Source organism: Terrapene carolina, unplaced genomic scaffold (genome assembly GCF_002925995.2).
Source record: "Terrapene carolina triunguis isolate 2854851 unplaced genomic scaffold, T_m_triunguis-2.0 Scaffold714, whole genome shotgun sequence".
NCBI lineage: Eukaryota > Metazoa > Chordata > Testudines > Emydidae > Terrapene > Terrapene triunguis.
The window spans coordinates 16,434,705-16,447,923 of NW_020665065.1; the positions used below are offsets into that span (position 1 = coordinate 16,434,705).

Here is a 13,219-nt window from a genome sequence, read left to right on the forward strand (position 1 = left end):
TGAGCGGCAAGAAACAGTGGTGGGGATTACAGTCCCAGCAAACTGTCCGACTCGTGCGGCAGAGGAGGGGATGGGGTAGCTAGCGATTTCACATGCAGGTTAGTAAGGGGTTTTTTTAGAAAGTATTGTTTTTATTGACGTTACAAATTCAGTGGTGGGTGAAGTGAACCCCAGGAAACTGTAGGTCACATTCAGCTTTAGTTCCCTCCTCTTGAAAAAAGCAGTGAGCTTTATTTCACCCCCTCTGCTCAGGGGATCATGTTCCACCACTTGAAGGAGAAGGGTTTCCTGCGGACGTTGGTGCCGCAATGGACCTCCCCTAATAGGGTGTGGTAGGTGAAAAAGTCATTGATGAAGGTGCAAGTCAGGCCCAGCGGCTCCAGCAGCGAGCGAACGTTCTCTTCCAGGCAGCACTGCCCGTTGACGAGCGGCCCAAACGGCTTCGGGATGCCCAGGTGTTTCCCCAAGACGATCATGTTCACCTGCAGCCAGGAGAGGAAGGACAGGATGGGAGCACTGAATATACTAACAACAGCCAGACGCATTCCTTTAAGGATTTCACTGCAGTGTCTTCTGCATAACTCCAGTGTGATGCCAAGAAAGAGATTGCATAGCCCAGTGTGGGGGATACAGTGAGGACTCAGCCTAGAAACTACAGAGTGCAGATGGACGCCCGGCACAAAACTCAGCTGCAGATCCAGATTCCAGACACCCCAAAGTTTGGCATAAACCCCTCTGCTACTGAGATTTTTTTTTAACAAGGCGTCGTAAATTGACTTCTTGTTATACTGACCCTGGCAGGCAGTGCACTGATGAGTCCCACCCAGAATTTGAGGGTTGCTGAATATTTCTGAGCTGAGGATGTCTACGTCGGGCCAAAGCTTAATGCTGAAATTCTCATAGGCACTAGCTCCCTCTCCTGTTTGTGACTGGGAGAACACTTCCCTTCCCATGCGTACTTGTGTACGGCAGGAGAGAGGGTCCATGCCACCGCCCAACATCCCCATGGCACCTAGAGCAATTGCCCTCCTGGACAAGGACAATAGGGAAATCAAGGCAGCTGAGCTGTTCCTAAATACAATCTAGCAGCTGGAAATGGGAAGGAGCCAGAAACATGGGATCAGTGTTCCATTCTATGCATCCGATGAAGTGGGCTGGAGCCCACGAAAGCTTATGCTCAAATAAATGTGTTAGTCTCTAAGGTGCCACAAGTCCTCCTGTTCTGAGTGTAATTTCTACAGTTCCTAACTGATGGATAAAAGAGTTTTGAGTCACATGGCCTTGCCTGAGCCAACTGGATTGTGTTTAGCCATCAAGTAGCAGAGATGGTCTCCATTCTTATAGAAAATATTGTACAGTTAATGGAAAGCGACTCCCACGGGTATCCCTGGCCTTGCTGCAACCAGGGTTAGCTAGTCTCTACTGAGGTCTCCTTGGCTATGCCTACGCTGCAATAAAAACCCGTAGCGCCGAGTCTCAGAGCCTGGGTCAGCTGACTCGGGCTGCAGGGCTAAAACTAGCCGTGTAGATGTTTGGGCTTGGGCAGGAGCCTGGGCTCTGAGACTCTCCCGCCTCGCAGGGGTTCAAGCCCAAATGTCTACACTGCTATTTTATAGCCCGGTAGCCTGAACCACGTATGCCCAAGTCCGCTGACCCAGGTCAGCCACGGCCCTGCCTCGGCTCTCATTGCAGCGTAAATGTACCTTCCGGGTGTGACTGTGCTAGAGCTGGAGGTGGAATTTCCAGCTTGCGGAGACGTACCCACTCTAGCGCTGATAGAGCTAGTGCACTAAAAATAGAAGCGTCGCTGAAATCCAAGGCACGTGTTCGGGGTGGCTGCCCCGTCCTGCTTCTATTTTTAGCAGGCTGGCTCGATCAGAACTAGCGTGGGTACCTCCTTCTAGCTCCAGCGTGGACATCCCCAGCGTGGCAGAAGAGAATGATTTTGCTGCTCTGCATAGACAGGAGGCAACGCTTCTCAGGCAAACTCTAATGCACCGTTTCAGGATCCACTTTTATTTTCAGCTGTTTTTCATTATGAATCACCGATTATCATGGCGGTGCCTGGGGGCTAAGAGCAGGACCCCACTGTGTCTGAACACAGCCCCTACTCTGATGCACTCCTGACAAAGGGCCCGACCTGAAGTCAATGGGAAGGTTCCCGGTGACTTTAAATGAGCTTTGGCGTGGGCCCAGAAGACGGCCGGGCACCTAAACGAGGCAGCGTTGTCTAGTGGAAAAAGCAACTATACTGGGACTCAGGAGACCTGGCTTCTATTCCCAGTTCCACCCCTCGCTTGCTTGGTGACCCTGAGCAAGTCTCTTCCCTACTCTGTGTCTTCCTTTTCCCCATCTGTAAAGTGGGTGTAATGATACTGGCCTCCTTTGTAAAGTGCTTTGCGATCTCCTGATGAAACGCGCTAGGTATTGTTAATTAAAGCACCATTGCCAACCCTAAGATGAGTCAGCACACGGACTCCCCTCCCCCCCAAAAAACCCCAAATCCCATCACACTGGCTTAAAAATCATGCAATTTTTTGAAATAAAAAATGTTGACTTTTTTTGGATTTGCCTCTGTCTTCCAAGCCATTAGGGGACTTCACATGTTCAGCTTTCCTTCACAACCATGAAGGTTACGAAGTGAAAAAGCAGAGATTCTCATGCGGTCACTTGACTCCAGTGGTTGGCGCTTTAAGGAAAAACAGCTGCCCCAGAAGAGACCGTGCTACTCGCGGTAAAATCGTGAGTCGGCAACAGTGATCCCAATAACATTGCAAGAGCTGACAACGCTGTGAAGGAGGCTGGACTCTGAATGGGCTGTCCGAGGAGGAGGCCTTGTAATGAAGGTTAGCCTTGTACTCAGCAAGGTTTGAACGTTTTCAGCGAAACCCAGTCCCCGGAGAAGAATCCAGTAGAACTGGATGACATTTTTCAGGTGAAACTGTTTTTTTGGTGAAAAATTTAGATTTGGTAACACTGAAATTTTTGTGAATTCTGGTTGGTTTGGCCAAATTGGAGAAACAAAACAAAAGTCTGCAGAAACTCTGTGTGTTTTGTTTTGACATTTTTTAAATGTTTTGATTTTTTCACTTCAAAGTGACTTTGTTGCAAGATTTCCTTTAGTTTTGCGTTTTTAAATCAGAACTATTTAAAAATAGTCTAAAATGAAACATTTCAGCTGAGCCAAAACCTATTTAAGCCCCAGAAATGCAAGAAAACGGAACAGGCCCTTATTCCCACGACTCTTACCATGTCTGGGAAGAAAGCACTGGCTTCCTTGTCGATTACCGTGAAGAGCTGGGGGAGGTCGATGATGTCTTTCTCGCTCAGGCCCAGCTCCCGTTTCAGGATGTCTCTGTTCCAGTCGATGCAGCTCTGGGGTGGAAGGACAAGATCTCAAAACTGTTCCTGCTACAGGCAGCCCTGAGAGGAGCAGACTGGAGAGGCAGCGTTTTTGCTGACAGTTCAGTAAGAGATGACGTGGGATGGAAGTAAATTGGGAATCGAAATGGAGAAAGAACCTCGCCTGGAGGGACGGTTGTGGCGGCATGTGAAACCCAAAACCCAGCCATGAACCCAACTCTCCTTGCTAGGGCCTCATATCAGATCTGAGATAAATCGAGGCAGTCTTCCCTGGCTACTTCACTGGTTCTCCGGCTCCACCGTGAATCTGGACACACTCGGCGCTTCCCATGCTCTCTCTCCCCTGTCCCGAGGGTTGCAGTGCAGTAGCCTTGACCTGCTCATTGTCAAACACAGCCATTTCTGCTACTTTGGCCACAAAGCCACCTCCTCTTCCCTTCAGAAATGACCCATTTTTTACTCAGTACTTCATCCCCTTGGAGCTAGATCATGCCCCGTTGTGAGTAAAAACGGGACAGTCTGAGTGCAAGAATCTCAAAGAAGTCAGATTTTCTTAGCAGTGGCAAAATCCCATTTTCACTGTGGCTGCGTGTATTTTGAGCAGCCCCCTTACAGCAGCCTCTCTAGGCCACATCTCCAGTCTGCCACGAACTGCTTCCAACCAGGCATTTTCAGTAAGGTTCTCACATGCAACAGTGATCGGTTCTTACACCGGCACCTAGCTGGACAGAAGGGTCAATCGGGTTACCGGAGTCCTGCATCCAATATTGCTGAGTTATTGCTCTGTCTCCTGTCCCTACCTGAACATAGTCGTTCTCCCTCCTCAGGTTTTCATTGGCCAGAATCTCATCTATTGTTGTTGTGGTGACTGTCTCTAACTCTGCAAGAAGAAAGAAATTTAACAGATGAATGAAAATTCATGCGCTAAGCAGGGATGTACATGTAACCCACGTGCATCTGTAGATAGATCTAAGAGCCTCGTATCAGCTGGTCAGAAAATGGTTTCTTTTTCTCAGGGGAAGTTGTGACAAAGTGTCATTTATGTCAAAATTTTTGACGTGGAAAATTTGAATACCAAAAAATTAAAACTCAAAAAATATATGCTGCTGTCCTGCCTCATGGTGGTTGTAATTCAGGTGCCTCAAACTCTCATTCTCCTCAACTGATTAGGTACCTTGGAAGGACTACATGTCCCATGATGCACTACGGTCTCCCCTCTTGGAGAGGGGAGGCAGTGCATCATGGGAACCCCTGGCCATGGTGTAGCCTGGGAGATGTAGTTTATTCCAGGAGCCTAGTCTAAGAGAAGATTTGGACATGAGGCACCACACAGCACAACCAAATAGAAATTTTACCTTTGTCTGGGGGCATGGGGGGGAATGAAAAAATCAAAGTTTTCCGTGGATAAACTTTTTCCTCAACAAAATTTCTTGTAATTGACGACTTTCTGTTAAAACAGTTTTGACAGGAAGTTTTTGAGCAGCTCTTTGCTGAGCTGTCCTGTGCCTGTAGAACAGCTTGTTGAGGCAGGTCTGTTCACCACAGGCGGAAACTTCCGGATGGTTTGTTCTAATGTGTGAAGTGGTGCGGGAGAGGAAATAAAGCCGAGCTATCCTACCTTCAAACAGCCTAGCTTCTCCATAGCCCTCTTCCTGCTTCTCTCTGAAGAGCTTGTAACAGGCACTGAGGCTGGCTAAGAGCAGCCGGAAACCCTGTCAAGAGACAAACCAGTTCAGTGACAGATCTTTGCCATTCACTCACATTGCACATACAGACCCTCTGCCCAGGGGGTTCAGTCTACAAGGAGCAGTTGCAATAGTCTGGATCAACAGGTGTGGCACCCACGCTCCTTACACTCTCCCTGGAGTGAGGTAAATTCATCTCGGAAAAGAGGGATCTTGCAGAGGAGAGTTCCACGTGTTTTTACCTCCCTAAAATGTACAGGTGTCTAGAAAGCACATGGCAGTGCTGGAGCAGACGTGTGCTCTGGGGCCTTGAGGATGGAACTGGAATTCAGGAACTTCAAACTGGACACTGACTTCTTCTTTGGCATGTGAGTAAGTTACAGTTTATGCCTCAGTTTTCTTACTGGTAAGAGTATTTGCCTGCGTAGTTCACAAGCTGTTGTGAGGCTTCAGCACATCGTCAGCCAGATCCTCAGCTAGTGTAAATCAACAGAGCTCCACTGAGTTCAGCCTGATCTTCTCCAAGGCTTTATAACCACCACCCCTAGCCCCCAAGCAGCCTCTCACACCCCTTCCCCCTGAGTGCTTGTTCAAGGGGAGGGTGAAGCAGAGGCTAAGTCCTTGTTTGCTGGGGCCCAGCTGGGCCCCTGTGTTCACACACGCACTGTGCACGTGGACACGTTCTGAATCATGAGGCCGTTGATAGCACCATGTCGATGTTGTTACCATCCCAGACACGGTTATGCCTGGTTTGGTGCTAGACACGTTCTAGGGAAACTCGGTCTCATGGAAAAGAAGAGCCAGCCGGTCTGAGACGTCTCGCCCAGCACGCGGCACCTGCCTGCCCGGGGCTAGCCCCAGACGTCTCGCCGAGCGCGCGGTGCCCGCCTGCCCGGGGCCGGCCCCAGACGTCTTCCCCCAGCGAGCGGTACCTGTCTGCCCGGAGCTGGGACAAAGCTGAGGAATTCATCGACGTGACCCACACACAACCAGTCGACGTAGAGCTCCACGGGGGGCTGCACTTTCTGGGCATAGAGGAAGTCCCTGACGGCCTTTGTCATCCTCCTGCCACCAACCCTAGAGGCCAAAGGGAAGCAAGAGAAGAGCCAGACACATTCTTCAGTTAAGAACAGAATCGGGACGCAAGGTGGACAGGGCCAAATTAAGGCATAAATGTCACAGGCTCGTGGCTAGGCCCCCCACCTCCCCGGGAAGTCAGATGAAAGTAAGTTTCTAAGCTCTCACGGCTGCAGAGGAAAGCTTGAAAACATGAGGCGAGTGTAACTCATGCAGGGACGTCTGCCTGAGTTTGCCGAGAACCTGAAACGACTGCTCTGAGAAGAACAGCCCCGTGCATCTCAGTGAGGAGCTAACTCCATGACCGGCTGATCTGGGGGCCCCGCCCAGCCAACGACCCTGAGTGTGGCAAGAGGAGAAGAGTGCAGCAGTTCTGGCCTAGTCACATACCCAACAGCTCCTGGGGTAAGTACTGGGGTGGGGCGGGGGAGGTAGTTAGGAGAGGGTTACTCTTTCCCTGCCTCTGCGGGAGGGCAGGGCAGGCCACCCTCACTCCAAGCAGGGAGCAACACCATGAAATGGAGATGGGATACGGGCCCCCTTGTCATGGGGTGCCTGTGACCCCAGATTCCCTTCATCTAGTACTAAAGGCCGATAAACTCTAGATCAGTGGTAGGTGTGTCATTGCTAACCTGACCGCCCCATGCAAACTGTAAACACTACTTCGTGGTTTACATAATACATTGCCAGGAAGCTGAGGCCAACAACTCGAATCATCCTGAAATCGTCTCAGCTGCACCTTGTCTAATGTGTGCCTAGAATCCGCCTCCATTAGGCCAGGGTTCCTGGTGATGCTGCTTTACTTCCCTGCTTCCGCCGAGGGCTTGCAGCCTGTCTTTTCATTAGCGATGTCTGTGCAGCGGCCAGCACGAGACTTAATCTCTAGGTGTGCCTAATCTTGCCTTAGCGCAGGGGGGTGGACTAGATGACCTCAGAGGTCCCTTTCAGCCCCGCATGTCTATGGTTCTACCATGGTTGTATGCAGTGTTGTTGTAGTCGTGTTGGTCTCCGGCTATTAGAGCGACAAGGCGGGTGAAGTAATGTCTTTGATCTCTTCCTCAAGCTCTGTGTATGGTCGATTGGGCCCTCCAGGTTCTCCCAGCACATCCTCCTCACCTCAGCAGAAAGTGCTGCCCCTGTGTATGGCCGAAAGCGTCTCTCTCTCACTGGGGAACCCACCAGGACCCTTGGTAAAGTGTTCTCATGGTTAATGACGCTCACTGTTAAAAACTTATCCCTCATTTCCAGTCTGAATGTCTGTGGCAGCCCCAGCACCTGCGTTGCAAGGACACACACAAAACCCCTAGGCCAAATATGGAGCAAATATGTTTTTTAAGTGATCCGCCATCTCAATGTGGCCGGATCATAGACTTGTGTCACGGTAGAAGCCTGGACATAATTATTGCTTGACCACACTCTGATTAGCTCATCAGATGCTTCTGGGTAGCTTTATTGGATACTAGTTGCCGGACATTAGGCATCAAATAAGGGATGTCCGTTAAAAGGTAGACCCAGTGGTTAAAATACTTGGACATCCCTGTGGTGCATGGCATGCCATGAGGTACTTCTGTCAGCTTTTTGGGGCAGAGACCAGCTTTTTGTTCGCTGTTTGTACAGCACCTAGCACATTGGGATCCTGGCCCAAGACTGGGGCTCCTGCATCCTACCACAATGCAAATAATAAATTATAATCCTGATTAGTAGGTGCTCCACCAGTGTAAGACAGTTCTGTGATGAATTAAGCCAAGGACTGCAGCAGTAGGCCTGGAGGAATTCGCTAGTTCCTGCCGCCGACTGTCTGCATATGAACGAGCAATTCAGTCGTTAAATATCCGTCTTGCGGTGGGATGGGAGTAGGTTGTACCCCTTTCTCTGTGTGTCTATATCCAGAGCTGCCACTTTCCCTACTGCCGTGTTTCCCTTCATCCTCTGCTCCCCTGGCACTGCTATTCCACTGGTGCACCTGGAAAGCTGTAGCACTTGTGGCAACAAGACAAAGTTACAACTACTCCTATTGAGCTCAGCTGGGAGAAGATGCTGGCCTGGTCCCCCTAGGCGCATGCGGTCCCGAACCACACTCATGCCTCTCACCTGGGGAAGCTGCTGCCAATGAGGATCCTCCCCAGGGGATACTCCTTCCTTCTGACAGTCACTGGAGGGCTGACTTCCAGGTTCCCAAAAGAGTCGAGGCCGGAGACCGTTTCATTATAAGGTTCTCGGGTCACGTAGCCAAAATCGGGGCCCTTCCAGGGAACAAGAGGACAATGAAATTGAGAGCAGTGAATTGCGTAACTCAGACAAGGTGAGGCCCAGGCCTTAAATGGGTATGCGGCACAAAATACATTGCACCCTGCTGCGACTGAAGCAGTTAAAGTCGCAGCCTCATGGGGCTGGTGTTGGTGCTAAAAGCTCTGTCTGGAGTGGCCAAATAAAGAGGCACCATGGTCCAGTGGACTGGGTACAGCATGGCAAGTCAAACTTACATTATTCTATTCCCAGCTCTGCCACCAACTCCCTGTAAGACCTTGGTTGAGCCACTTTGTCTCTGGGCCTCAGTTTCCCAATATGTAAAATGAAGGCATGCTCCCCTCACCCTTTGCAAACGACTTGAGGTCTGTGGATGGAAAACCCTACAGAGGCCTACGCTTAGTATTTTGAATACAAGTTAACAGGACTGCACATGTGGCTGTGAAGAACAGAATCTGAGTCCGTCCTACAGCCCTCCAAGGAGTCAGAATTCCATCGCAGGGGCACGGACCTGGACGGAAACGAGATTTTCTATTTCACCAAAAATAACACACTTCAACACTTTCTGCTAAACAAAATGACCCCAAAAAGTTTGTTTCGGGTCGATCAAAACATTTTGATAAAATCCCCAACATTTCATGTTGATTTTGACCTTTAACTTTAAACAAAAATTATACACCTCTACCCCGATAGAACACTGTCCTCGGGAGCCAAAAAATCTTACCGCATTATAGGTGAAACCGCATAATATCGAACTTGCTGTGATCCGCTGGAGTGCGCAGCCCCGCCCCCCGGAGCACTGCTTTACCGCGTTGTATCCGAATTAGTGTTATATAGGGGCAGAGGCGTATTTAAAAAAAAAAAAATGAATTTAGTCTTGGAAAGTTCTTTCAAAATGAAAAATCGAAATGTTCCATTCTGAAAAACACTCCATTCCATTTTTTAAATGAAATCTAGTCAAAATCGATGCATTTTTCAAAATGTCTCAGTAGCTCGAAAAATGCATTTCCTGTCCACAAAACCCAAAGCCTTTCAACACAAACTTTCCAACGAGTTGGTGTTAAATTGAGTGCTGGCACCGCTAGACAGCGTCACGTACCAAGATGCTCTTAAAAGGGAAGTCCTGCAGCTCTCGGTCCCTGGGCGAGTCGAAGACCACCGGAAACGTTTTATGGGGAGCCTGCACGTAGCCAAACTCCATCTCGTCCTGTTAGAGGGGACAAAGAGAATGGCAAATAAACAGCCAGCCAATACGGGGCTTGAACCAGAACCTGCAGAATTGATTGCTGTCGATTTGGATGGGCTTTGGATCAAGCCCACGTGGGATTGCTGTTGTTCCACTGCCGAACAGACCCTTTTGCGGCAGCTTAGAGACCAGGCATGTTCTTCGCTTCGTCCCAGTGTGTTCTTGGAGCTTCCTCTTTAGAGTGTTCACTCCACTCCTCCAGCTTTGAACCTCTCTGGTTTCATCCAGGGACGCTTGTGATGCAGCAGGATGTGTCCGCGCTTTATGACCTGCTTCCCCCACTGCTCTGCACTGAGTGACTGACAGCCGTGTCACAAGGGCACGAAACGCCACCCGGCAGCCGTCAATGACTCCGCCAGGCAGCAGAGACGCAGGGCCCGTGCATTTGGCTTTCCCGCTCCCGGCAGTCTGACCTGGATCCAGCGGTCGTTCCGGTTCTCCACCTCCGGGCAGATGGTCAGCTTGCAGCGGGCTTTCCTGGCGAGTTCGCTCACGGCTTCCACAAAGTCGGCGTTGTCGCTTACGCTGGGAATGAAACGGGGGAGGAGAGTGAGGCCTAAACTAGGGGACAGACACACACTCTCCCGCCACCCCAAAGAAAGCCCGTCACTGGGGAGATCCCAGAAGGCCCAGGTCAAACAACAGTGGGGAATGGATTGGGCGACCGTTATTTATCCAACAGGGGATTTAGTACGTTAACGAGGCGCTAATCGGCTTGGTGCCTGAGAGTAGCCGAGCCCCTTTTCTGGGTCTCAAGAGGGAATTTTTCACCCATCAGTCTCACGGCCACCACTTGGGGCTTTTGGCCCAGGTGTTCTTGCCCTCCCATGGCACAAGGGCGTGTTGACGGAAACGGTCCAAGCGATTCCAGGCATGACAGGACCAGGGACAGTTGTAAGGTCTCCACAGTCTGACTTCCCCACGCACCCAAAGAGACCCATCCTAATATGGGCTGGGTCCCGAGTAGAGGTCTTTGGGGGCAGCCTCTTCCAACCTGGCTTGCTCTTAAATCCCAGTTAGGCCCTGGGGGCTTGATCCAAAGCCCATCGAAGTCAACGGGGCTACGCACGTGTTTGATGTTACGCATGTGCTGAAGGGCTGCGCTGGACCGGGGGCAGAGGGCTCAGCACCTTGCAGGATCAAGCCCCTGGGTAGAAAACGACAGCTCGGCCCATTTCCCCATGGCAACTGACCCATCCGGGCCTTACCTGCAGACAAAGACCTCCAGAGGCCGCTGAGTGTTGGGGGTCATTATCCAGGGAGCCATGTGGAAAACCACCGTGTCTGTGAAAATCGGGTTCTCGGGAAGATTCTACGGGGGGAAAAAAACCAAGGGGTGATTGACGGATCTTAGTCCAACTTCGAAGTCCTCTTTGGAGGGCAAAGTGACGCCTTTTATCCGTCCCTTTGCTGTGCCCATGCATTTTGGCCCTTTTCCCACTGTCATTCAAGCCTCTCACGTGGACATTCAGCGCCTCTGCCCAGAGGAAGGGGAGGCTCAGGCCTGGCTCAAATGGCAGGAGACCTCGATTTAGTTGCTATCCAAAAGCAGTTTCCTCCTGTTAAGTGTTTAGCATCAAAACCCTGGGCTCAGCTGGGGTAGCCCCTCATCCAGCCAGGACATTTTTGCCTTCCCCTACCAGTGTTATGGCCCCCAGCATGGGTCAAACCAACGACCTTTGCTGCTAAAGCCTGCTATCACTTCAGCTAAAGAAGCAACTCCGTTAGTTGGCGGCAGTTGTAGGTAGTTATCCCCTAGTGAACTGGGTACTAGTTGTGGCCATGGCACACACTCTTTGCCAGCGTGTTTCGTTAGTACCGAGGAGGTTGGCACAGAGATCTCCATAGCAACAGTTACGGACCAAGCTGCCCACTGGGAGAGCATACCACTCATTTACCCCGTTGGGCTTTGGAGACGGCGGCCGGCCCTGCTGGTTTTAGGGGCGGTGGGATGGGCTATTCCGATGCTGTTCAGTTTCGATTCCCTCTCCCCAAGCCCTCCAACAAGCCTGTCTAGAAGCAGCTTTTCCTTTGGACGACCCACCAGAGACATCAATTCTGCAAAGGCTAATCCTGCAGGCTAGCAGCCAGCGGCCTGGCACCAGCTGCAGGACTCCAAAGCTGAACCGTTCCATGATTGAAACACCCAGCTCAGGAGCCCTTCAGTCCCCATGCCTGGATCTCCTACACCCACGCTGTGCGGTGCTCTGGCCTCCTCCAGTGATGGTCATGCCACGTGCAGTGGCTGACAGGCCTACCTCAGCCATGGCTGAACCTTCGTAGAGATTCAGGCTTTAAGATCCAGCGGGCCGAGGCTCAGCCCTTGCTGCTGCTGCGCCCCCGAGGGGTGTGGTGGACAGGCAGCACTCCCGCTAGAGAAGCCGCTCTGCGGCGCTTTTGTTCTCTCCAGCCCAGATAGGCGCAGGCCAAGTGAGCCCAGCGGCTTATTGTACCTCAACCGGGGCATCCAGCAGCGTGACGTGGAAGGCAATCAGCCCTGAGAAGTCAGCGTCCGGGAAGGCCAAACCCTCCACATAGAAGGTGTCCTCTTCTTGTCCGCTGGGACGGTCCACTACGTAGGAGAGCTCATCTGACCCCAGCACGTGCTCGTACTGGTGGAGAACGTCATCGCCTACGAATGTAGAGGAGTTTACTGACATGTCGGGGGAACCACACTGAGCACAATGGAGCGAGCAGAGGTAGCACGGCTGTTTCCAGCTCCTGGGGATCAAGCTTCCAGACGTGACAGGAAGTGCATTGTTGGACGGTTGGACTAGACCTTGTGTAGGGCCTTGTCTACATGGAGAATTAGCCCCAGCAGTGTAGCTGCACCGGTGGAAACCCCTCATGGAGACAGGCGAAGCCATGATTTGCACCAGTGGACCGAATTCCTCGCGCAGGCGTTAAATCCACCAGTGTAAATTGCAGCCTACACTGGTGCAAATACACCAATGCTAGCAACTGGGGCCAGTTTTCATGATAGAAAAGGCCAGAGGGATTAGACTTAAAGTCTGATGACTTCAATCACATGAGAGGTGCTTTACCGGCCTGGAAGCGGTCTTGCTGGCTCCGCATCAGCCTCTAGTTGGGACTGGAATTTACAAGAGGAAAGGCCGGTGGTTAGAGGTGATGTTACCCAAAGGCCTGAAAACAGCTTCGTAATCTTTTAGAGCTAGACAGAGAGCACCCAGTCAATGGTAGCCTTGGGATTTCAGGGGTGAACCAGCCCCATCAGCTGCCCAATGTATTGGGTTGGATGAGTAGTTTTCCGGTGATGGGTTTGAGAACTGAACATAGAGTGCTGGGTCACGTTATTGAATCTGCTCCTGGACTGGATAACTGAAACAGGAGCCTAGCTCATGACAAACAGTGGGCCGTGCATTTCAGCTCTGAATTCATGACACTTTCAGGATGGGTGAAGCATTTCAAAGCCCCCCAGGAGTCACTGAATGTTCACAATGAATAGTCTGACCCTACAAACAGCAGCAGGACAGATTGGAGGGGTTTATTCACCATTGATTTCCCAACCTGCTGTCTCCCCCCCCCCCCCCTAATTCAGCAAGACCCCAGGGGCAGCCCCAGTTTTGATCATTTTATCCAT

General features: G+C 51.1%; 1 protein-coding gene across 1 annotated transcript in view; it reads right to left on the reverse strand.

Moving 5' to 3' along the window:
• The window catches only part of LOC112116570 (protein-arginine deiminase type-3-like), a 35,714-nt gene continuing 22,495 nt past the window's right edge, over positions 1 to 13,219 (reverse strand). The window contains exons 7-16 of the mRNA XM_024214161.1: positions 12,072 to 12,250; positions 10,827 to 10,930; positions 10,032 to 10,143; positions 9,472 to 9,579; positions 8,217 to 8,368; positions 5,981 to 6,125; positions 4,982 to 5,075; positions 4,164 to 4,243; positions 3,250 to 3,375; positions 1 to 482 (exon numbers count right to left, since the gene is read on the reverse strand). Of these exons, the coding sequence (XP_024069929.1) occupies positions 249 to 482; positions 3,250 to 3,375; positions 4,164 to 4,243; positions 4,982 to 5,075; positions 5,981 to 6,125; positions 8,217 to 8,368; positions 9,472 to 9,579; positions 10,032 to 10,143; positions 10,827 to 10,930; positions 12,072 to 12,250 (1,334 nt within the window). The 3' untranslated portion in view covers positions 1 to 248. The remainder of the gene's footprint in view (positions 483 to 3,249; positions 3,376 to 4,163; positions 4,244 to 4,981; positions 5,076 to 5,980; positions 6,126 to 8,216; positions 8,369 to 9,471; positions 9,580 to 10,031; positions 10,144 to 10,826; positions 10,931 to 12,071; positions 12,251 to 13,219) is intronic.